Here is a 22,948-nt window from a genome sequence, read left to right as displayed (position 1 = left end):
AATGAAGCCCATGTTGTTCTTGACTGTAAAGAGTTCCTTCTGATGAAAGCCATTACTGGATTATCTGTAAAAATCATATATTAACATGCTTATTAATAGGCTAATATTATTACACGTATTAGGTAGTTTTAGTTTTTCTGAGTGTAATATAGATTACAGCTTCTTTGTACAATGCATGACCGCCATGAATAAGAGAGAGAAGCTGGATAAAGAAGAATATAGAGCCTATAGTATGCTACTGTATAGAAAGAACAAAAGCTATTGTGACGATGCACACAAAAGATTTTGAGATGCAGAAGAAAATTACATACCGGTATCTTAAATTTCAACTGGACCATAATGTTGTAGGCTATGCTGTACATGTATAGGTACACTTGGGAAGCCACACTGAAAGGAACATTCAATTGCATCTGCAATTAAGGTATGTGACTGTCAATGTCATAATTATATTGACGCTTACAATCACTGCGACCAGTACAAACAAGAAACCTATGGTATTTACTGTAGCTGCTGTGAACAGACAGTGATCTCAAGTAAACAACAAAAACTTAGCCACACATTCCACAGATTCCCGTCATGGGATCTTTGGGATATTTGCCATAAAACGTGCTGCTCCTCCACAACTGACCTACTTTTGCACCATATAGTTAGTACCAGGGTGCTACATACTAATTCCTACACGGGTTGTGTTTATAACCACGCCCTCGGGCAAGTTAACTTTACTGAGCTTAAGGTTAGGGTTAGGTTTAGGTATGTCGCTACTAGCCTTGGACCACGGCTATGTCGCTACCAGGGTACCACCTAGATAACTGCAGTCTAAACATCAACACACTTCTTGCTCGAACATAACATAACATAACATAACAATATACATAATATAACGTATATAATTCCTTCATAAATATACATACACATAGGAGGTATTGTTACACAAGTCAGCACTGGGTGTGCCATGATTATAAATCACTTATGTTTCAGTCACAGGTAAAATAAGCACATATTCAACACTTCTTGTGGGGTGTTTTTATAGGTGGCAACTTTCTTAATCCCACACAGACATGACATGACGTGGTGTCTCCTCTTACTGCCTAGTACCATAGTTATAGCTTGCCTTTGGTCTCCAGTCTCCACCCTTCCGTCTAATCTAGTGTTTTGTGTTTGTTGGAAGTTTATAGACTCACTTAATCCAAAAGAGAACGGAAAACATGGCATACATACTGTATACAAAAACACGAACTTGTAGATTTATAACCGATGGGCTGGCTGGCGGCTAATGTAGCCTACGAACTACCAACAAGTGAGAGGAGCAAACCAAAGTCTGTCAAAGATGGGCGCCTTCATTCACGACATACATTGATTTGTCAATGGTTGCATTGTTTCTTTTAATTCGTTGCCATAGAGTTAAATGGCATAAACCGTCGCCTATTACACGCATGCCACACACACACACACACACACACACACGCTTCCAGTTCCAGCGCCTTCTAAACAAAGCTGAATGTCACAAAAACTCTGCAGCACAGCCATGTCTTCCACGTCCTTGCATTGACGAGAAACTTTGTGCGCAAGTGGCGGGGTTTAATGAGCACATTGGACATAAACACATTATATAGGCCTACGTGTTGAATGTTGATTGAATCACACCGCATCAACTTCATGTCACTGCGTTAGCGGTTCGTGCAGAGGCGTTATCGACTAGCCTATAAAAGATAAAAGCGACTGAAGGGAAAGTCTGATTTATAAACCATGGCTTGATCACAGACACAGGGTACTGTCTGTCAACAACGTTAGAACAAGCCCCGATTAATGTAGCGCGCAGTAGCACGAATCACTGTCTGCAGTACGTTTGTAACAGGCCTGCTACTGCACACAGACGTGTAGACTAATTGGAAAAGTGAGAGCACTACAAATTAAACCTGCGAAAAAGCAAAAATGACCAACAAACAAACCTGTGATGTGAAGCAGTTCCGAGGGCTCGAACCACAAAATCTTTAAGGGGCTGGAGCGAGTCAGGCATTGTATTCCGTTTGTAGAATGCTTTTAGCCAATCAGGGATGGTCTCAAGTGTGTTTTTCCTGTTGCGTTTGAGAGGCTTGTTGTCATTGGTCAATATTTTGTGGCCATCAGGTATAAATAAAAACGCAATGAAATACATAAAACTCTAAATAAATGTAATACATTTTTATTTATTTAATTGTGTTATTTATTTGTTTATTTAATTTAATTTTGTATTTATTTCATTGCGGTATTTATTATTTAAGTTTGAGTATTTATTATTAATTTGCGTAGGCGTGCGCTCGTGCGCGCGTGCGTGCGTGCGTGCGTGTGTGAGTGTGTGTGTGTGTGTGTGTGTGTGTGTGTGTGTGTGTGTGTGTGTGTGTGTGTGTGTGTGCGTGTGTGTGTGTGTGTGTGTGTGTGTGTGTGACTGTGTGTGTGCGCGCGCATAAACATAAACCCATGATTTTCATGCTGAAAATAAATAAATAAAGAACTATGCCCCCCCCCCCCCCCTTTCCACAAAAAAAATATGAATGGTTCCAGTCTGAGTCGCTTCTGAGTCATTTTACTTCCACTGGCTAGCCATAGACTCAAGTTTAGTCTATGGCTAGCCGCCAGTGCCATCTGGTGTAAAGTAGGCCACATTAATAGGGTTGCTGTTTGTTTTTTTCCCAACTCACATACAGTATAATGCCCCGCCCCAGCTTTCCTACATAACACGATAGGCCTAATCATTATTTATAAATGAAAAAAAGAAGAAAAAAAAGAAAGTCAAATAAATAAATAAATACAATTAAATTAAATTAAAACAAAATTGAAAAAGGAAATGCTTAAGGAGCCTTTAAGAAATTTTAAGAAAGGTAAGCTATAAGCACCTTGCATAGTTCAGTTCATATGCATATAGTTATGTTTTTGGTTTTTGCATTATAGTATTACATTATTACATAATATTAATAATTAATTACATTAGTAATTGCATTACTACATTATTGTTTGTCTTTAAATGTCTTGATGAACTGAAATACACTGAACTGAAACTGAAAACTGAAATACACTGAACTGAAATACCTCAATGGAAATAAGCCCTGAGCTTTTTTGGGTTATCCTTTTAGCATCCTTTAGCACAAACTGTTAATACAGTATTCAATCAATGGATCAATCAATCAATCAATCAGTCAATTCTAAGTAGGCCGAGATGCTTGATGCTTGAACAGGCTATCGGGTTACAGGTCTGACACTAATACGACACTAATCTTTGAGTGGTGCACTCCTATGCGGAGCTATATGTGTGCATGACTGCATGTGTGTATGTATATACGTACGTGTACGCTTTTGCTAAAATAAAGTACAGTACAGTACAGTACAGTACAGTACAGTACAGTACAGTACAGTACAGTACAGTACAGTACAGTACAGTACAGTACAGTACAGTACAGTACAGTACAGTACAGTACAGTACAGTACAGTACAGTACAGTACAGTACCTCAGTGGTGGTCTGACTCGGTCTGACTTTAACTGACAAAGTATCTGTCTGTCTGTCTGTCTGTCTGTCTGTCTGCATGCGTGCCTGCGTGTGGTAAAAAAAAATCACATGAAATGATTCAGTTTAGGCCAAAACACTTTCTGCATGCTCAGTTGTTTCATAGTAGCCTATAGCTAGTCAAGGACAGTTAGAGAAATGTATGGCAAATGCGCAAAGAAATGCACTAGTTTTCTTCACAAATGCATTCATAAAAGGTGTCTACTATGCCCTATCAATTTGTTCCAAGCTAACTCCCTCTGGGAACTATGTGACAGCTGCTGAAAGTTTCTGTAGCCTACCATTAACAGCCGACAAAATGTTCATAATTTCATTATGCTTTAAGTAGCATGCATGTGACGGGTCAAACTAGGAGTTTTCATGATTCTGAATCCATTACAAGCATTAGTTTTGCACGAAAAACACTCCTTGGGCTAAATTCGGCCATAGCCACTTGTCCAAATGTGCTAACCTGATGATGGCTATGGCCATTCTTTGCTGAAGGAGCGTTTTTCGTGCAAAACTAATGCTCGCAATGGATTCAGAATCATGAAAACCCCCTAGTTAGACACGTCACATGCATGAAATTGTGATAATGTTGCCTTATATAGGTGGTTAATGGTACCCCAACTTTCAGCAGCTGTCACATGAGTTTCCCAAGGGAGTAGGGTTGGAACAAATTGAGAGGTGATAGTAGACACCTTTATGAGCACATTTGTGAAGAAAGTTAGTGATAAGCATATTTGCAGATTTGCCACACATTTAGCTAATTTTCCCTTAGGCGGCCTATAAAATGTTTAGAATTAGAATCTTCACATACAAGCCTATACCACAAGAGGGAGCCTATCCTGACACCAAGTGCTATACTAATGCCATTCCCAAAGCAAATGGACATACCGGTAGTCAAGTTTAAATCATTACTATGAAAATTCATTATTTCCAAAGCACATCAGTATAGGCCTACTCAACATTCCGAATGTCTGGCACATTTCTTATATATATTTTTTATATATAGTCTTGATGGATAGGGTATATTTTTTTCTAGCAAGCTCCTAATCTGTTGAAAAAAATAAACATATGGTCTATATGCATGATGAATACCTGAATAATGCATTTAATTGATGCGTCCAGCGACTCCAGCCTACTTTTTTTTGACAATATATATATTTTTTTTAACAATTTATTTATTTTGCATGTTAAGATGATTATTTCTGCACTGCAACAGCACTGCTGTTTGTTGCAGCATTTAAATCAGTGTAGCGCTGGCAGATTTGTATCAGTTCAGTGGGGCCGTGTGAACTGATGCAGCTCAGGCTGAGGGTGGCGCGCCAAGCTAAAGGATTGTGCCATGGGGACCCACCAAGGTCACCACGGTTCAGAGCGCAGCGCTTGACAACACGGCGTCACATGGCTGACACTTGCACACATAGGACTTTGTGTTTTCAAGTCATAAATTCCAGATGATTATTTGATCCTCTGTTTGATCTGAGAATATTGTTTGCAGGCAAACAATCACGAATAGGCTATAAGTAGCATATAGGCAAAGCTAACTATTTATATTTATGTATTTATTTTTGATTTATTTTCATTATTTTTTGTTGTCTATTCTATATAAACAAGAGTTGAGTTATAGTAACCATCAGAGGTATAGCTATAGGCCTATATCACAAATATTTTGGATGGATTTGTAGCCTGCTGCCATTATGTTAATTAAATTGCCATAGTCTATACATTAGTGTAATTATATGTAGCCTACACGTAGCCTATATGTAGCCTGTATATAATTATTTTCTTGACCTTGCAGGGTGCAGGGTTCTTTACCGCCTAATTTCCTTATCTTAGATCTTTACATTAAGTTGGCAGTTGAATCACGCAATAACTGCACAGACATGAAGCAAACACGATGAAGTCTATAAAGGAATTCTTCAGAAGTCAGAACGTCTACGAAGTGTCAGTATACAATTTACAATTTAGGCATTTAGTCCTGCAGAGCGATAATTCAGTATCAAGTCAAGCAGCTGCATCAAATTTAGAAATCAATGCAGCAAAAGGAAGATGTTGATTGATATCCAACCCAATTTGGTGCATGTTGTCACTCGGAATATGTGCAGGTAGTGGTACGTAAAAGCCTATGACGTATATAAGGAGAGGGGAAAAGTTCACTTTCAGTTAACTATAATATAGTTAACTGAAAGTGAACTTTTGAACTTTTGAACCTATATTATAGGTCTATGACTATACCTTCATTGAATGCATCAGTTAATTAAGTTGATGCTGTGCGGTCATGCAGGCTATAACGTATATGGTCTATTTCCAGCCTGTGTCAACACTAAATCAAGCAAATCCTAGTAGTAGGCCTACACGGCCTGCACGTGACCTTCTGGATAAATCCAATCACTATAAAATAGTAACAATTAAATACGCATGACATAAGCTTTTTACTGAATGCGCAATTGGTATCTTTCTTCTTCTAGCTTCGTTCAAATAGGCTATTGATATAAGTGGCTGCAGGGTTGCGAGAAAAATAAAGTAAATAACTTAAAATGTCCGAACCCGAGTCGAGAACAAGGAGTGAGTGACCTTGTAACAGTTTTTGTATGAATTGCAACTGCAGGTCATCCTTATACACTTTGTGCTGTTGTAAAACGTGTGCAAACGCACGCTGGTGCCCAAAGTAAATTAAATACAATTATGCTTACATTAATAATATGCTACAAGTATGCCTATTACAAATGTGTAGCCTATATGTGTATAACGTTTTGAACGATTCAATATTAGTATAGCCTACAATAATTGCGATATAGGATAATTACGCGTCATTCGGTTTAATTTGCCGAGGTGATTATAATGTATTTCTTGTTAATGACATCTGATGTGAGAGAAAAAAGTTAATATATAACTTAATGAAAAGCAAAAGACGTTATATTTTTCCCTCATATTCAAATGACAAATACAGAGAAACTCCTCGTGTAATAGGATTTTATGCCCCTGCTATACTCTCTTGCGCTTTTCGCTCCATGGGCGCTATAAAACTCTCCAAATGCTTCTTGTGAGCCTTTCTTTCATTTCTTTTTTTCTTCTTTTTTACAATGTCCAATGCTCTTTATTCTTCGACGTTGCTTACAGGACCAAATGTACGAAAACACAGTGAAACTTTAAAGATTAAAACGTTCTCAATGGAATGGTATCCAAGCGAAATGTTTTGGCGCATGAAACGAGTTGAACTGGTGAGAATGAACGCACACAATAAACCTGTTGTTAACCTTGCTGTGAAAATATGTTTGAAGAAAACAGGCAATTGTTGTATGAAATGTATTCAAGTATAAAATAATACCCTTTGTTGGGGGAAAAACTTGAGCAATGTGAGGGTACAAAAGTCCCCTGTGGCATTTACTAGCCCCCTTTGTGAAGTTTGCGCTTTGGCGTCTCCACTTGGCGCATTACCCAGGCCCCTTTAAACGCGATTGTTTCTTTCTTTCTAATGACATTTACCGGATCAAAACATGCTGTTAATTCGATCAGAAAGCTTCACCCTTCATAACAATGGCAGTATAATTTCTTCCAAAGTTTGTTAAGTTGACCGAAATTAGGCAAATGAATAGGGGTCTCCAGGCTACCCATCTTGCAGGTGACGGGGAATAATGCACGTTCACACCAGCTGCATTCTTCTTTACTTCTCGCTTTCTTTCACAGCATTATTAAAATTTAGGCCAATGAAACTATTCATTCGACTGAATAGACATTTTCTTATAGGATAATAGGATACAAATTGAGCCTCTCCAAAGAGTCTCCAGTGGTGGGTAACCCTCGTGTGCCAGAGACTGCTGGAGACGCTGGCCTTGACGCAGACGACGCTCGTGTGCCAGGGCTAATCACACACCTGCCGAGGACTTCAACAAAATAAAGAATGTAAACAAAAAGCTTGCCATCTCTCATAAAAGATGGACGTGTCACCAAGTCGTGTGAGAAACGCTGAGAACAAACGGGGGACTCCGTTTCCAAAAGATCTCCCCTGAACTTGGCGGAACAGCCTATTAAAGGCTTACTTAATTACTCTAATGACACTGGACAGGCCTTAAACCTCAGACTGAGCTTGGATGAGAGTTAAGATCGCTTGCTGAGATTGTAAACAGGCGATCGTGTGAGAAACGCGAGTGGAAGAAAGAGGGCCCTTTTTTCCAAGGCTTTGTTTTCAGTGCGCGCTGTGCGCCCGGTCGCATGAGGCGAACCCAACGCTCACTTCTCATTTCCCGCCTGAGTTGTTACTATGCAAATAATATTCCGAAAATAATCACGTGTCTTTTGAACAGCCACGTGGATTAACAAAGCAGGTTTGCCCCCCTGCCAGCCCATGGCTTGAGATTTTTACTATTTCTTTAACTGATCCTAAACGCACACATTTACCAAAAGCTTGCCTCTTAATCCCATGGAATAATTTGCATCATGAATGCCATGGTCTCATGGATGATCCCTTTATAAGGCCCATGGGTTCCCCTAAAACTTCAGTCTGGCCCATCTTCTATATCAGAGGAACATCTTACTCTCACAACTGAGCTGTTGGATAAGACGTCTGTCACAAACTCGCCGATGGCATCTAAAATGAAGGATCGAAAGGTAAGCATTATATTGGCGCGCTCCGCATTTTAAGGACTGACCCAGGGAATTACAACGGCCTCTTATGGACACGTTTGGGTTTCTTATATTGGATTTTTTTCGAGTTCAATATTATACATCAATAGTTAAAATAAACAATTACTGGGACTCCACCTAAAGGAAAACTCATGCCACATGGGTAAGGAGAAATGCATCCGACTCCACGCATGTGCCGTGCGTCCTGGGGATACTGGCTGGTTTTCCTCGGGTTTGAGCTCATATCATTTTGGTATGAATGCTATAATAAACTACAAAATTAACACTTAAATCTCAACCTCCTTCACAAATAGTTGTGGAGTAATAGAAAATAGCCGTGGAGCACACACAGTCACTGTTGCGCACTGGTGCAGCAGAGCGCAAAAGCGCAATTCCACAATATGCGCTACAGCCTGCATGGACATGTTCTGTCTTTCTGTCGTATTCGAGTTGATCATTAGCTAAATATGTATACATTTTCATGTCCTAAAGACCCAAACTACTGGTGGGTATATTGTTTCAGTTTCTTCGATGTGTAGGCTATAGGCCCAGCCGCCCATGGGCAAATGGCGAATAAACAAATTGTATTGTATTTCACCTTCTCATTTCCCTCATCCGCTCTTTTTGACAGAGAACTCCCATCTCCCACAAAGTCATTGAGAAAAGAAGACGGGATCGTATTAATCGCTGTCTGAATGAACTAGGAAAAACAGTGCCCATGGCACTTGCTAAACAGGTGAGGCACTTTAACTTTATCAGATTGATACGATACGCTGTATCAGTGCTAGTGGCTGGGCCGACTGGTTATAGCCTAGTCTATTATTTCTTAACCCATTTATATTTTGAATTATAGAATTCTGGGAAACTCGAGAAGGCAGAAATCCTGGAGATGACAGTTCAATACCTACGGGCACTCCACTCAGCAGATTTCCCGCGGGGGCGAGAAAAGGGTATGTACCATTAACCGTGCGTCCGTGCCTGCATTATAAATTGATATTAGACTAAGGCTATATTTTGATAAATGCACCACATCAGCTTCCATTGAGTAGGCTATAGACGGCAGGCCTATGTGCCAACAACAAACTTAGGTGAAGTGGGACGGAGTCATTATAGGCCCACTGCTGCGACTTTAGAAATATAGGCATGCATATACCCACTTTACCAAAGACAAGAAACCGTGCAATGAAGTCAATACAAAAGTCTAAAAGGTCTTATGTGTCGTTTCAGGTGAGCTGCTGGCTGAGTTCGCCAACTACTTTCACTACGGATATCACGAGTGTATGAAGAACCTGGTGCACTACCTCACCACCGAGGACCGGGCCGAGACCAAAGACATCAAGTACGCACGGATCCTCGCCTTTTTGCAGTCCAAGTCGCGAGTTATCACCGAACCCGTGTTCGGTTCCCATGGCGCACTGCCAGAGCCGGTCACAGACTACCTGGGTCATCACCTGCACTCCTCCCCGGAGCACCAAAGCCACAGTCCCAGCGACTCCATGTACCACCAGCAGAGCCCACCCACGGGACACTTCTCATGGCACAGCGCGACGCGTAGCCCCACCATCACGTATCCAACGGTGCCACTCTCCGCACCCACGCAACAGCACGGCGGATATCTGTCGCCAGTGCAGGGACTCGATCACCATTATTTCAATTTCATTGGTCACACGCACGCAAACGCGTTCAGTCTACACAGTGCACAACATGCCATGTAAATACTTTCTCGGTTTTATGTCTTTATTTATATATTTGTGTGCGCGCGCGCGTTTGTGTGCGTGTGTGTGCGTGCGTGCGTGCGTGTGTTGTGCGTGCGTGTTTTAAAAATAGATACAGATTGTGCATACTGAATAGAATAAATATTTCTTTAAACACCATTATGTTTGTCATGATTGAACAGGAATTATGAGTATTTATAACCTTAAATATATACAGAATAGATTTACTATTTAATAAAAGTGTAATAAAGTATAGCCTATAATATATCACAAAAAAATTATCAAACTTCCAATCACACCAAAAGTGACCTCTTGAAAACACAAATGGATGAAGCAGTGATTTAATTTATGTGGCCAAGACATATTTCCCAATAATTTCCTACTATTGACCTATATTGAGAACAGAAGGAGGGTACAAGTCTTATTTGTCTAATGTATTCTGTATAATATGTAAAACTGAGGAGATATGTGTCTTGGAAGATCAAGCTGCTTAAGGACCTTTATATTCTACAGTAGTGCTGCTCATCCAGCTATTTTGAAATTACTGCAAATGTCTATTTTTTGCCCCTCATATGTCCAGCTTTTAGTGTGCGTGTAAGTAACACAAACTTCTGTCCTAACACAAAGTGTAAATGCCATTATAATGAATGGCCAGTTTTGAGTGTTTGTGTAAACACAAACACTACAAACTGGACATATAGGATGCAATGTGATTGGCCGGACTGAGATGATGTATGATGATAAGAGCGCCCCTCACTTCACACAAGTGTGATTTTGTCCTTATATATTCAGCTGTGTAGATTTTCGTCTTACACAAACCCATTGCCCATTGACAATGAATGGAGAATTTACAGTACGTCATTATGTGGACACACAAATCGGCTATTTTTTGTCCTATACACAAAGAATGGAGAATTTACATCATATGTGTCTGATGATGTACGATGATAAACTCACTTCACACAGGTGTGATTTTCTTGATATAGTCTGGTTCACTGATAGGTTATAAACATCTTTAGCTACAGAGAAACAATGTTTGTTCCAAGGGCACTCAGCGAAGCAGAATTTTCATTTACAACTTAACACATACTTGTACAACTTAACACACTTAAACAATCCACAATTCCGAGTCTCCGAGTCTCATATTTATTTGGATGTAAAAGAGATATTTCTTAGCATGTGAAATATTATGAATGATTTAGGGAAAATATCAGTGTGGAGAAAAAAGAATAACTCACTACAATGAATATCAAATATCTAAATACTGAATCGAGCAACTAAAAAACTGTCTTGGGTGTTACATAAGCCTGAGTATAGACGATAAAATGACCAAATGTTTTTTTTAAAGTGAAATATCCCTTTAAGTTTCAATAGACCATTCATTAGTGTGTGGTTAAAGGTGTTATTTATGGGCATATTCTAAACCATGAACCATGCAGGTGGGGCATGGATTCTCAATAATAATTATTATTATTATCATTGCTGTCACAACAAAGATAGCTCTATACACCCAGACAATAAACAGCTCAAAATTGGGGAGATTCAAAAGAAACGTGGATGTGCATTGAAATCTGTGACTCTTAAATGGAAGAAATTGTACTGACATGCTTTTATCTCATGTTCTCTCAACAAATCTGTGCCATGTTGGGAGAAACCACACTATAAAAAGCCAGTGTTAATTTTATCAATTTGTAAATGCACCCTACTGGGGAGGTCCAAAACAAGGGCAGCATTTCACTGTGCAATGCATCTATGCCAAATTGTTGGTTTTACTGTCTGGGCCATGTGTGATATGTACCAGCCCTGTCTCAATAACTGGACTAATCTCATGATCGTCTCTCTGTTTTTGAGTAAGTTGTATTATTTTGGGTTCCAAGCATTATGCAAGTACCAAAAAGAGAGAAGAGAGAGAGAGAGAGAGTTAAAGAAGAAAGGGTGACATGAAGACTGCAGGGTGGAACTGCTTTTTATATATTTATTTATTTGGAAAGTCTATTGTCCTGCATCTGAAAGGAAGAAAATATCAAGATCCTTGGGCTTCATCCTTGAGTGATTGTGAAGAAACATAATCAGAACCATGAAATCAAAGTTTTCTTTCCAAGGAGAAGGCTGAAGAAATGCTTCACTCACGCAGGCTTATTGTAGAAACAGAACTAGAGTCGTAATCAGAACTTGTCTGTCAAATTAGTTAAATGTACCGTGGCATGATAATCTTCAGTCCCATGGGTCATGCAGGTGCTTTATGTATATTGATGGATGGATGGATGGATGGATGTATCATATGGATAAATGAATGGATGGATGGATGGATCCTATGGATAAATGAATGGATGGATGGATGGATGGATAAATCCACATTAATCGCCTGGATGGCTGGATAAACCCACATTAACCAGCCCTAACCAAAAGACAAGCAAGAGAGCAAAAGAAAGAAATGAAAGTGGCATACAGATGGAAAACTGACAATATGATAAAAGGCAAGGGATTTGAAGGAACACTTTGGTCCCTACAGCCCCAATATTGGTTTAAATCCTGACTCTAAACAGAGAGTTTAGCAGAGAAAGAGACTCATGCTCAGCCAGATGAGACAGATTTGCCACAGCACATCACATGAATAATAATAAATTGAGCAAGAAGAATGAGTACAAACCATAATGTAATGTGAACTGGCTGAGCCTCATTGGCAAATTTGAAAATATTTATCTTAACATTAATATCGCACACAGAATATTCACAATACACTCCCTCACCACAATACAGAAGAGAAAGATAATCAATATATCATGTATGGAATATGTAGGATATACATGAAAAGTTCCAATTGAGTCTTGTTGAATGATTTCAATTCAGTTTGTGCTGTGCAGAGAATGTAAATAATTCTTATAATATTATAAGAATTATTATAAGAGACAATGATGCCTCTTATCTACAGTATATTATATATTAATATAATACTGTAGATAAGAGGCATCATTGTCTTATTAAGTAAAACATAAAATTAAATAATAAAAAATAAAAATTACTGGCAGTGTGCCAAAACTTACATTTTCAGGAATAGCAGGAATAGCACTTTCAGGAATAGCTGTATGGAATAGCATTAGCACATAAAAACAAAATACAACAATGTTACACGTAATGTTTTTACATTTGACATCACTTTAAATTGAACAGTGCCCCAACAGTCTCTCACCAAAAATGACAGTTATTTTCGGAAAGCCACACTGTAGTATGACAAAATAAGACTTTTAGCTTCTGAGAATACAAGAGAATACTTAGTTTCCTTGTTCATGGGATGGAGTGTGGTGTTCGGGGATGGGGTCAGGGTCGGTCGGGGCTGTGGTCGGGGCAGTTAGGGATGGGGGGGGGTTGCATGGTGTTTAGTCGTTGGGGAAACACACAGGGTTTTGGGAGCGAAGCCAAAGTAGTGCACAAGCTGTGTGAAATCCAACAGTCAGCGCTGGTCTGTAATCAAAGTGCCTCAATGGCATCATCAGATCTCCACCGGCTCACCTCAGGATGGCTGTCTGATGTGGGGTATGAAAAGATAGACAGGGGTGAAGGAAAAGGGAGACACGGGGTAAGGAATGAGAGAGGAGGAGGGTGAGCAAGATGGAGAGAGTGAGAATAGGGGCGAAAATGGGGATGGAGATCATTCCCACAACAGATACCACTATCTCACAGGGTTTAAAGGGCCCCCTTTCTGCAGCCCCCCTCCCCTCACAGATAACAATGCCAAAACTTGGCAACCAACCCAACCCATAAAGCAACAGTTTCCCATCAGGGAGAGGCAGTGCCTTGGCACCAGTCTGAATAAGAACATAACAGACATGAATAGCGTCTGTAAGAAACCTTAAAGGAAAACAATGCATATGTATCAATTCATTTAAAACTATATGAGAATTCTTAATGTGAAAGCACACCACTCTAATCACATATAACACCCCAGATACATATAGTATGCGGTAGAGAGAAGAAAAATTAAGTTCCATTTAGATAAATAACAATAAAATATTTATTTGGGATATTGTTTGCCCGAAACATCAATTAATGTAAAACACATAAACTATAAAGTTTGCCTACTAACTTGTTGGACTAAGATTCTCAAAGCACCCACCCCCTGCCAAGGGATGAGGGCTTTACCTTTTTGCAGTTGGCACAACCCTCTATGTGCTCACCAGCAATCCAACCCCAGTGCCACCAGATTATGCAAATTCATGGAGATGTCCTATTCAACACTAACCTCTATTTAGAGCAGCGACCAAGATATTTGAGCCAAAAATGGAGAGATAAAAGAGGTACTGTTATAAAGAAAACATAGAGAAGGGTCAAACACATTTCAGATATAAATGAACATATAATGAATACTGTACATAAATGTCCTACTGTGGCACTGAATTCCCTCTTGTTCTATTTACAATATGTTATGCAATTTTTGCTACACTGTAACTGGGCACTGCCACTCTCCATTGGCAGAGACATGGAGCCAAAAGGGAGCAGACAACAGCATGGGAACTTCCCCAAAAAAGAGCTGACAGATCTCTTAAAGTAGGAGAAAAACCCACAACATTACACCAAATGCTTTGTTATTCATGGGAAAAAAGAGCAAGCTTGTTAACTTGCACAATTAAGGCATCATTTGCCAAGAGAAAGTGCAGTGCTCTGTTTGCCATTGTTTTTTAAGACAAAGGGTTGAAAAAGCGAGTCTTAAATCAGTCCTTTGAGCATCATGAGGGTGACTGTGGTTATCTGTGTGCCACAACAAGGGGCACTTTTGTCACAAGCACAGACAGTGTGACATTGGAAAAGTGCTCAGGATAAATCAAGTGATTTTGCATGGTAGATCGGTAAAGAGCACACTACACATTCCAGTTTCTGTGTGCTTTTGTCAAAGTGCTCTGTGTCAAGGAGAGGCAAACATAATAGAAAAACATGATTTACCATTTGAAGGCTTTTTGTCAACAAATAATTCATATTTTGAAGAATATCTTAAAATGAAAGAAAACCAATTGAGTTATTAGCACATAAAAACAGGTGAAAAAAAGTGCCCTTCCGGGCACAGGTCTCCACCAGGTTATCCACAGATCCGTGTAGTTAGAGGTAAAAACACTTTTCGGCCAGTTATAGCGCCACCTTGAGGCTGAGTTGAAATTGTTCATGTGGCATTTCGTCCTCGGCCTAGTGGGAATGTGGGTGCACAATTTCACGGAAATCACGCGATGTGTTCATGATTTGCAGCATTTTGTTTGAAACTGAGCACTCCTGTGAACTTTGGAAGCCAATCTTAACCAATCAGGATGGAGTCTGATAAATCTGAAAGACCCGTTTCGTTGAATGGCTCTAGAGAGACTGTGTACCAATTTGCGTGATGTTTGGACAAAATCTGTAGGTGTACTGTGCAAAAACTTGTTTTGCACAAAGCGGCCTCCTGGTGGCGCTATAACAGGCCGTTCTGGAAAGTTTGGGGCAGAGGTTCATGGTTGGCATCCAGGGAGTGTGTGTGCAAAATATGGCATCGACCGGGTTAACGGTGGCCGAGATTAGCTGTTCACGGACACACGGACGGACACACGGACGGACGGACACGCGGACGGACGGAGTGCAAAACATACTCTCCCCACATGCCTTCGGCCTGGTGGAGACAAATATATGTAACCATATTGTGAAGGAGGAGTTTAGAAAGGTTTAGGAGAAGATTGAAAGGTCGAAAATGCTGTGAAGTGGTCCTTTAACGTTTATCCAAGGTTGACTCAGTTATTCAGCTATGTTCAGTTCCATTTGATTTACTTCAGGCAACAAAACAATAAGGACCATTGAAATGGTCTGTTTAGTTACCAATAACATAATTAATTTCTCAAGCTGTCAATAATTGACAAAATTAAAGGGTATCTTTGAAAAACAAAGAAAAGGTCCTGCACACTGTCAGACACTTGCCAAAATGTTGCTCTTTATTAGGTCGACGTTTCGGTCGATTAGACCTTCATCAGGAGGTCTAATCGTCAAATGACATGTACACTATTGATGGTGGTATGGTCTTTTAAAACCAGGACACTTGATTAAGAATAATATACGTCAGGCACAAACGAATCGAGCTGTCAGGGCACTCATGGCATTTTGTTTACTACTGCCACAGTCTATCATCATCTTAAATATAATGTGATACACTAGTTAACCCCACACTAGTTAACAATCCTGTTAGCTTGTGTCTCTGGCCCTATTTGTTCCGTGTTTCTAATTCTGTATTTTTCTTTTAGCTGCTTCTCCTGTGTTCTTCATATACGCTTCAACAGAAATTCCCATCAGAAATTGCATTTCATGAACAGAGGAGTCTCTTCCATTTCAATCACTCAGTTTCATCTGAGGTTCTATTCACTTGAAAAGGTTCCTTAAAGAAAGACATTAAGAGGACCAGGAATGCATCGTGGCTGGCTTTTTTGTTGGGTCCTGCCAGCACCATTCTCCAACATAATGCTTCAGTGACAAATGGAGAATATGAACACCGACAACGCAAATCAGATAAATCAAACATGAAGTGCACAGGCAGCCTGAAAAGGGTGTGGGTGATGTGGTCAAACAGTCACAGCTGAAGCATCTGACAAACTTGACGTCCCAGTAAGCCGTTTGCACAGCCCAGAAGAAAGGATAAATAAAATCCAGTAGTCCTAATATGCTCCCGGTGCGCTTGGCTGGACTCATGAGGGGCCAGAGAGGTGTGTCCCAACAGACAGACTGTCTTTTGTCTGCAAAGATGACAGCCGCTCCTATGCATTTAGCTGTGTCCAGGGCCAGCAAGGAAACACTGAGGGCGTCACAGGTCAGCGTCTGAGGTCATGATCTAAGTGACCAATCCGGTAAAAAAAAAGAAGAAGCTTAAATTAGACTGGTAGACCATGCAGCGATGGTGCATGGCCGAAGGTTTGTTGAAGACTTCATTTCAAGTTATTGTATTCAATCTAAATAAGTGGTAACTTCACAAAAGTTGTTTGTATCAGTAAAGCATCATGTATTTATTTATATATTTATTTATTCATTTTATAGAATAAATTGGTTAAAGCCTTTAATCAGAAGCAAATCATTAATATTCACTGAGGGCATAATCAGAAAGAGGATAGAAACATGTTTGGTAATAATAGCATGTTTAACTTGGTAATGTTGCATTATCATGGTTCTGGTGAATTGGTCATACCCCAGCAACCTTATCATGACCTTCACAGCAGGCCACTGATGTCTTACACTCAGAACATGAGACCATACATAGACCGTAGAAAGAAGTGTCAATTACTGCAGTCATCAGCTCAAACAACACACAGTGTAGTCCAAAAGAGACTTGTGAACAGGCAATGCCTTCTCAGATCAAATGGTATTTTATTATTTCCGTCAGCTGGGAATATGTTTTGCCCATGGATCTGTCCGTGCTTCTGTGAGTCTGTGAGCAGCTAATCTGGGACACTGCTGGACTGATCGGTGTGAAACTTTGCATTCAAACTCCCAGTAGCTACGCCAAGAAAGAACCTCTCATGGTGACTCTTGACAGGAAACTTCACTTTTTGGTCTATAACTCTTGAACCGTACAATATAGTTGTACAATATATATTTCCCCCCTGGATTCGTTTCATCATGATGCAACTTCGCATAGGCCACGCCTGAAAATCTAATTTCTGCCTGGCAAGATTTTCCACCATGTCAGCAAAGCACCAGAGAAGTGCTCTGAACAATTTAAAGCCTATTTATTAGAGGTGCTAAAAGACACAAGACATTTCGATATCAGTATAACTTGCAGAGTCATGAGTTAGTCGATGACTGACATGAGTGATACATAAATATACCAAAACACTTCATACTGTGTATTTGTATTATAATGACACTTCTACTGAGTAGTCACTGATTCATACAGTACTCTGCAGTACAGAACACAGTACAGAACAACCAGAGCTTAATTAATGTCGGAACTTGCCGAAGCTCAGCTCCGGAACCTCCCTTCTGTGCTCCGCTACCTATAGAAGGGCTCCGGTACCCCTCTAGTCTAGAGGGCGTACCGCCACCCCAAATGCACATACAATATAGTTTTGTTATTTTATTTTCATTTTCAAGTCAACTATGCATCTTCATGGTCATAGCTACTTCAATTTCCAGTACGATTCTAAAATAAAACATGGGTTGAATGATCCCATTCCAAGTACAAAAAAATAAAAACACCCTTATTTTGAAATGTGCACCCATTTTGAGAGGAAATAGGTGGCTATGGGTCCCCCTTGACACATTGTCAAGCCTGTGTTATATGGTATAACGTTACACATGGAATATGGAACATACTTTTATGAAGCAATAGGTCCGTCCCACTAGCCTTGGGGACAGCAGGCGTTTCGTGTTTTGTTTTCAAAACAAATGGTGAGTCATGAATACTCATTGGACTATGATCAACATTCTCAACAACATTGCCATCGTGAAATCTCCGACTTTACAGCATGGCTCAGAAACGAATATGTGACTGCTTTGGTTGGCCCAAATAAAAAAAAGACTAGTACAGAATTAAGTAGTATTAGCGTTGATGAGGTTGTCATCGGAGGACGACGACAACACACGGTGCAGGTATTTATTTAGAATTGCTTTACTGTTCTGATAATGGGCCACGGCCACCACATGTGCCTGCTGCTGCTAATCTTTGTTAAACTGACTGTATTCTCAGTTGGGCCGCTGTGCCAACTGAACTGCAAATGTTATATAATATGCCTACTGTATTATTGTGTCCTTACGGCCAGCCCGAGCCCCTGTGGAAACTGCTGCTGCAAATATATATATGCTTATGCATATTGTTTCGCACAAAAGCGCACGCTTACCCCTTTTTTCGCCCCAATTTTGTCGCTATGCCAATTATTTTAGCCCCACACATATTTCACAATGATGGAGGCATTGTTGCCACAACGTGTAGGTGTATTTTTTATTTAATGTTTGCGTGGCACGAATCGTTGCAATGAGACACCAAGAGGACGTCACGGGTCGTCTCAACGTGACAGGTCGACGTGGGTCGACATGGGACGGCGTTGGACGACGCGTGGCTGCAGGTCAATGCCGGCGTGCCATGAGTCGGCGGAGCCTCCCCGATCTCTGACTGTGGAGGAACCGCTGGGATGACTGTGGCCAGGCTATAGGAGAAAAACATCTGGGATGCGCAGAAGGGAGGGGGCACGGGACGGGGCGAGAGGTATAGCTGGAGATGGAATGAGCACAGCTACATGCTGGGCACTGAGGGGGTGAGGCGGAAGGGTCAATGCGAAAAGAACAACAAAGTGCTGGGTGGGGAGAATGGGGGGAGGGAAGGAAGGGAGAGGAGGGAGGGAGGAGAGAGGCTCTGGCACAGGTTGGTGCCTGTGGGCATCAGGTGAGGGAGGTGAGGAAGAGGGCCAATGCCAGCGATGGCGTCCACCAACAGCGGACGCATCGCAGAGAGATGTAGAGCAGGGGTTCTCAACATTTTTGGCCGGGGACCCCCGGAAATGCTTTGGCAATGTCTCGGGACCCCCGCCCCGCCCCCTCCCGACCCCCAATATAAATTGACTGCTACAATAACCTTAATAATAGAGACAATACACCATAAATAAATACTAAAACCAGATATAATCATTAGGGAAGGTGTATGGATGTACTACGTGTACTATATGTAAACTCTTCAAAAATGTAGGGGCCCCCCAAAATAATTTGGCGACCACCCGAGGGGTCGCGACCCACAATTTACAATTTCAATTACAATTTAGGCATTTAGCAGACGCTCTTAATCCAGAGCGATTTACAATAATCAGGAACAAAAGCATGGGAATACATCACATTTATCATAAAACATGCGTAAACTAAGAAAGTAACAGTGGAATATCTATATTATGAGACTATACATATAAGCTATACATATATACTACTATGCTATACAGTACATATGTACTATGGCGTGCTATGACTATATACAATGCAATTATAGTGCAATTATAGTGCCGTCTACATAACATGCTATAAGTCTGTATCAGATGCTATCTACGTCTACAGAAATGCTATCTAAGGGGGTAGGGTAAGTGCTATGGGCCATGATGGAGTCTAAAAAGGTGGGTTTTCAGACTACGGCGGAAGATTGGGAGTGATGCTGCAGTTCTGACTGCAATGGGAAGTGCATTCCACAGTTTTGGAGCCAGAAGGGAGAAGAGTTTGGGACGTGTGGAGCGTTGTCCCGTCGTTTTTAGTGAGGGTACTTCCAGCTTCCCTGCGTTGGCTGATCTGAGTGCGCGGGAGGGTTTGTAGGGTTCAATCATACTTGCAAGATATGGGGGAGCCATACCTTTGGTTGCCTTGAATGCCAGCATCAGAGTTTTGTATTCTGTGCGGGCAGCGACCGGGAGCCAGTGGAGGGAGCGGAGCAGGGGGGAGACATGTGAGAATTTTGGCTGGTTGAAGACCAAGCGAGCTGCGGTTGAGAACCCCTGATGTAGAGGACCAATCCTCAAGCCAAAGGGACCTGTCACCTGCTGTCATGCTCCCGACGATGGTCTCGACTCGATCGGCTGGGCCAGAGGGAGGAAATGGTCATCGTCGGTTCCATGAAGCTCACTGGAGCTGGTGGACTCATCGGAGCTGTGGAGCTGCTGCAGGATGAGCTGCTGCTATTCCATTTAAAACAATAGAGAACTGAGGTGTTGGAAAGACAATTTAAGGCAGCCAGTCAGTGTGAAACTGTAACACAGTAAAGTGTACAAAATATAATACAGCATGATGTATACAGGCATCAAAGAACGTACTGTCAAATGTTTGTCAGTTAAATAAAAAATAATAATTAAATTAAATCACAGCTGCATTTCTGTCTAAATCCAAATATGTGTTACACTTTACATTAAATAAAACTAAACAAAACTTACAAACAATGCTTCTTCTGTAGTGTTAAACAGCACAGGCAACATCTTTCAGCACAGACAAGAATTTTCTGCCTTCTGTCCCTCCCACAGGTGCAGACTGATTACCCCTTTCACAGGTGATACAATCAAGGAGGGTGGGGTGACTGGGGTCACAAACAGCTACACAAACTACTTCAAAATAAAACAAAAAATAGCCTGGAAGGCAAAACAAGAACAAAGTTAAAGCTGAAACAATTAAGCTGGCAATACCAAATATCAAACACTTGGATATTCAAAAGTGACGAGCCACGATACTCACAACCAGTTTGAACCAACATGAACCAAGGAGGCAGTCAACCAGACAGAGCTCGATCTGTCTTGGAATCACAAGGTGCCCAGTTTGATCCCTGACTGTATGTCAACTGTCAAAGTGTCCTTGAGCAAGAATCTGTTCCCCTATAACTGCTCCTCATGAGAAGGCCGGTGGCTTAGTTTCCTCTGCCGGCTGTCGCTTGTAGGCTACGACTGTGAGTTTGAATGGTTGAACGTTAATATATACATTGTCGCCTAAATGAAATTAATACAAAGTTACAAAGTATGCAGGGACATGCAGAGGGATCTGGATGGGCAGGGGCTGGAATTTAAAAACAGCACTCACTTGTTTTTATATTCCTACCCAGATAAAATTATAGGAATTGCTAGCATTAGGAATCGTCGTCAAGAGGCTCAATAGAAATCGGTTTCCGAATGAAACGGTGCACATTTCAAAACAAGAGTTTGTTTTTAGTCTGTAATGTAACACACATGTGTAATGTAGAAATTGTACGACTGGAAATAGAAGTAGCCAGGTAGCCTAGTTTTAACTACCGGTACTTCACTCTATTGGGGAAAAAATCAACTGCTACATCATTGATTTACCTACCTCGGGGCTCCACGCAATTGCAAGTAATTCATATTTACTCAAAAGTTTACTCAAATACTCAAGTAAAGTAAAAGTTTCTAAAACGGTACAGTTCTTGAATATACTTAGTTACCTTCCAAAACAGGAGGACAGAGCCAGCTCGCAAACATCATTATCATCACACAGAAGATGCAGAAAGTGAGAGATTGTTTTAATCCCCCATGCCACGTTTTGTACACTCTCACATGTATGATTTGGATAAATGGTTGTTTTTCCTCTATTATTGAGCATCAAAGAGACAATGTTTCGTAATACAATGTATTTACACTGGTAAAGTCCTTTAATACCATAATGTTGTGATAAGCATAACATACGTCAGGCAAATAAAGTTAAACTAACATTTATAAAATTAACTGTTAGGGAACTCATGGCACAAATGGCATAAGGATATTTTGGTGCCAATGTTTAAAACACAGAATGCAAAACAGAATCCAAGATAAACATTAATTTGTTATTAAAGTTTTGAATCTGAATCAACATTCAGATTGGTAAAAATATGAACTTTCCTGATAATCACTGATCACATCACAGTTTCCCGCAAGTGGAGAAGAAGTCTACTGGATGTCAAGGTGAGGCGTGGAGCGGACGTAGCATCAGATCACCAGCTACTAGTGGCAAAAAAAAAAAAACGAAAGTCAAAATGAGATCTCTCACACCACAACTGACAGATCACACCATAAGTTCAATGTCCAGTTTCTAAGGAACACCAGGAAAAGAGAAGAATAACCTTGAGGTAGCAGCAGGATCAAATGAAACATCTATTGAAAACCACTGGACAGAACTTAAAAACACCTGGACGACCACTTAGGCAAGAAGGTGCGAGAACAAAAAGTTTGGCTAACACCAGATCAACCAGATCAACCAGTGTCAAGATCCACGCGAGAAAATAGACCTGCGAGCAAAGTACAGGGAAGCAAACCGTCAAGTACAGAAAAATGCAAGAGGTGATAAAAGGCGATTCATCCATGACATGGCAGAAATGGCAGCCAGACAGAAAAACATGAAGAGACTGTATGAAATAACACAGACTCTGTCAGGAAAGACCGCCAACCCAAGTAAGCCAGTAAAGCGGACTATCGTGGGCCCAGCTGAAGAAAACTGCTAAAAACAGAGTCCGATGGCGGGGTGTGATTGCGGCCCTATGCTCCACCTAGGAGCCTACAGGAATAAGTCAAGTAAGTCTGATAATCACTTCTTCTTATTGTCTCCACCAGCCGAAGGCATGGGGAGAGTATGTTTTGCACTCCGTCCGTCCGT

At 40.7% G+C, this 22,948-nt stretch overlaps 2 protein-coding genes across 4 annotated transcripts in view; one reads left to right on the top strand and one right to left on the bottom strand.

Annotated features, from left to right (window-relative positions):
- acsl1a (acyl-CoA synthetase long chain family member 1a) overlaps positions 1-2,007 on the bottom strand; it is a 29,624-nt gene extending 27,617 nt beyond the window's left edge. For 2 of the 3 annotated variants that reach the window (XM_083765258.1, XM_083765260.1), the window contains exon 1: positions 1,950-2,007. The gene's annotated coding sequence lies outside the window, so the exon portion shown is untranslated. The remainder of the gene's footprint in view (positions 1-1,949) is intronic. The other variant, XM_083765262.1, reaches the window with a different exon arrangement.
- Positions 2,008-8,030: 6,023 nt separating this feature from the next.
- On the top strand, positions 8,031-9,862 carry helt (helt bHLH transcription factor; the record flags this gene model as incomplete). The annotated part of the gene is made up of 4 exons (XM_083765237.1): positions 8,031-8,132; positions 8,779-8,883; positions 9,001-9,097; positions 9,375-9,862. The coding sequence occupies exons 1-4, from the start codon at positions 8,106-8,108 to the stop codon at positions 9,860-9,862; spliced, it is 717 nt and encodes a 238-aa protein (XP_083621363.1). The 5' UTR covers positions 8,031-8,105.
- Between the last annotated feature and the right edge of the window lie 13,086 nt (positions 9,863-22,948).

This window comes from Protomyctophum parallelum (assembly GCF_964188405.1).
Source record: "Protomyctophum parallelum genome assembly, chromosome: 5".
NCBI lineage: Eukaryota > Metazoa > Chordata > Actinopteri > Myctophiformes > Myctophidae > Protomyctophum > Protomyctophum parallelum.
Note: the sequence above shows the minus strand (reverse complement) of the source record. Positions and strands in the feature narration are given on the sequence as shown.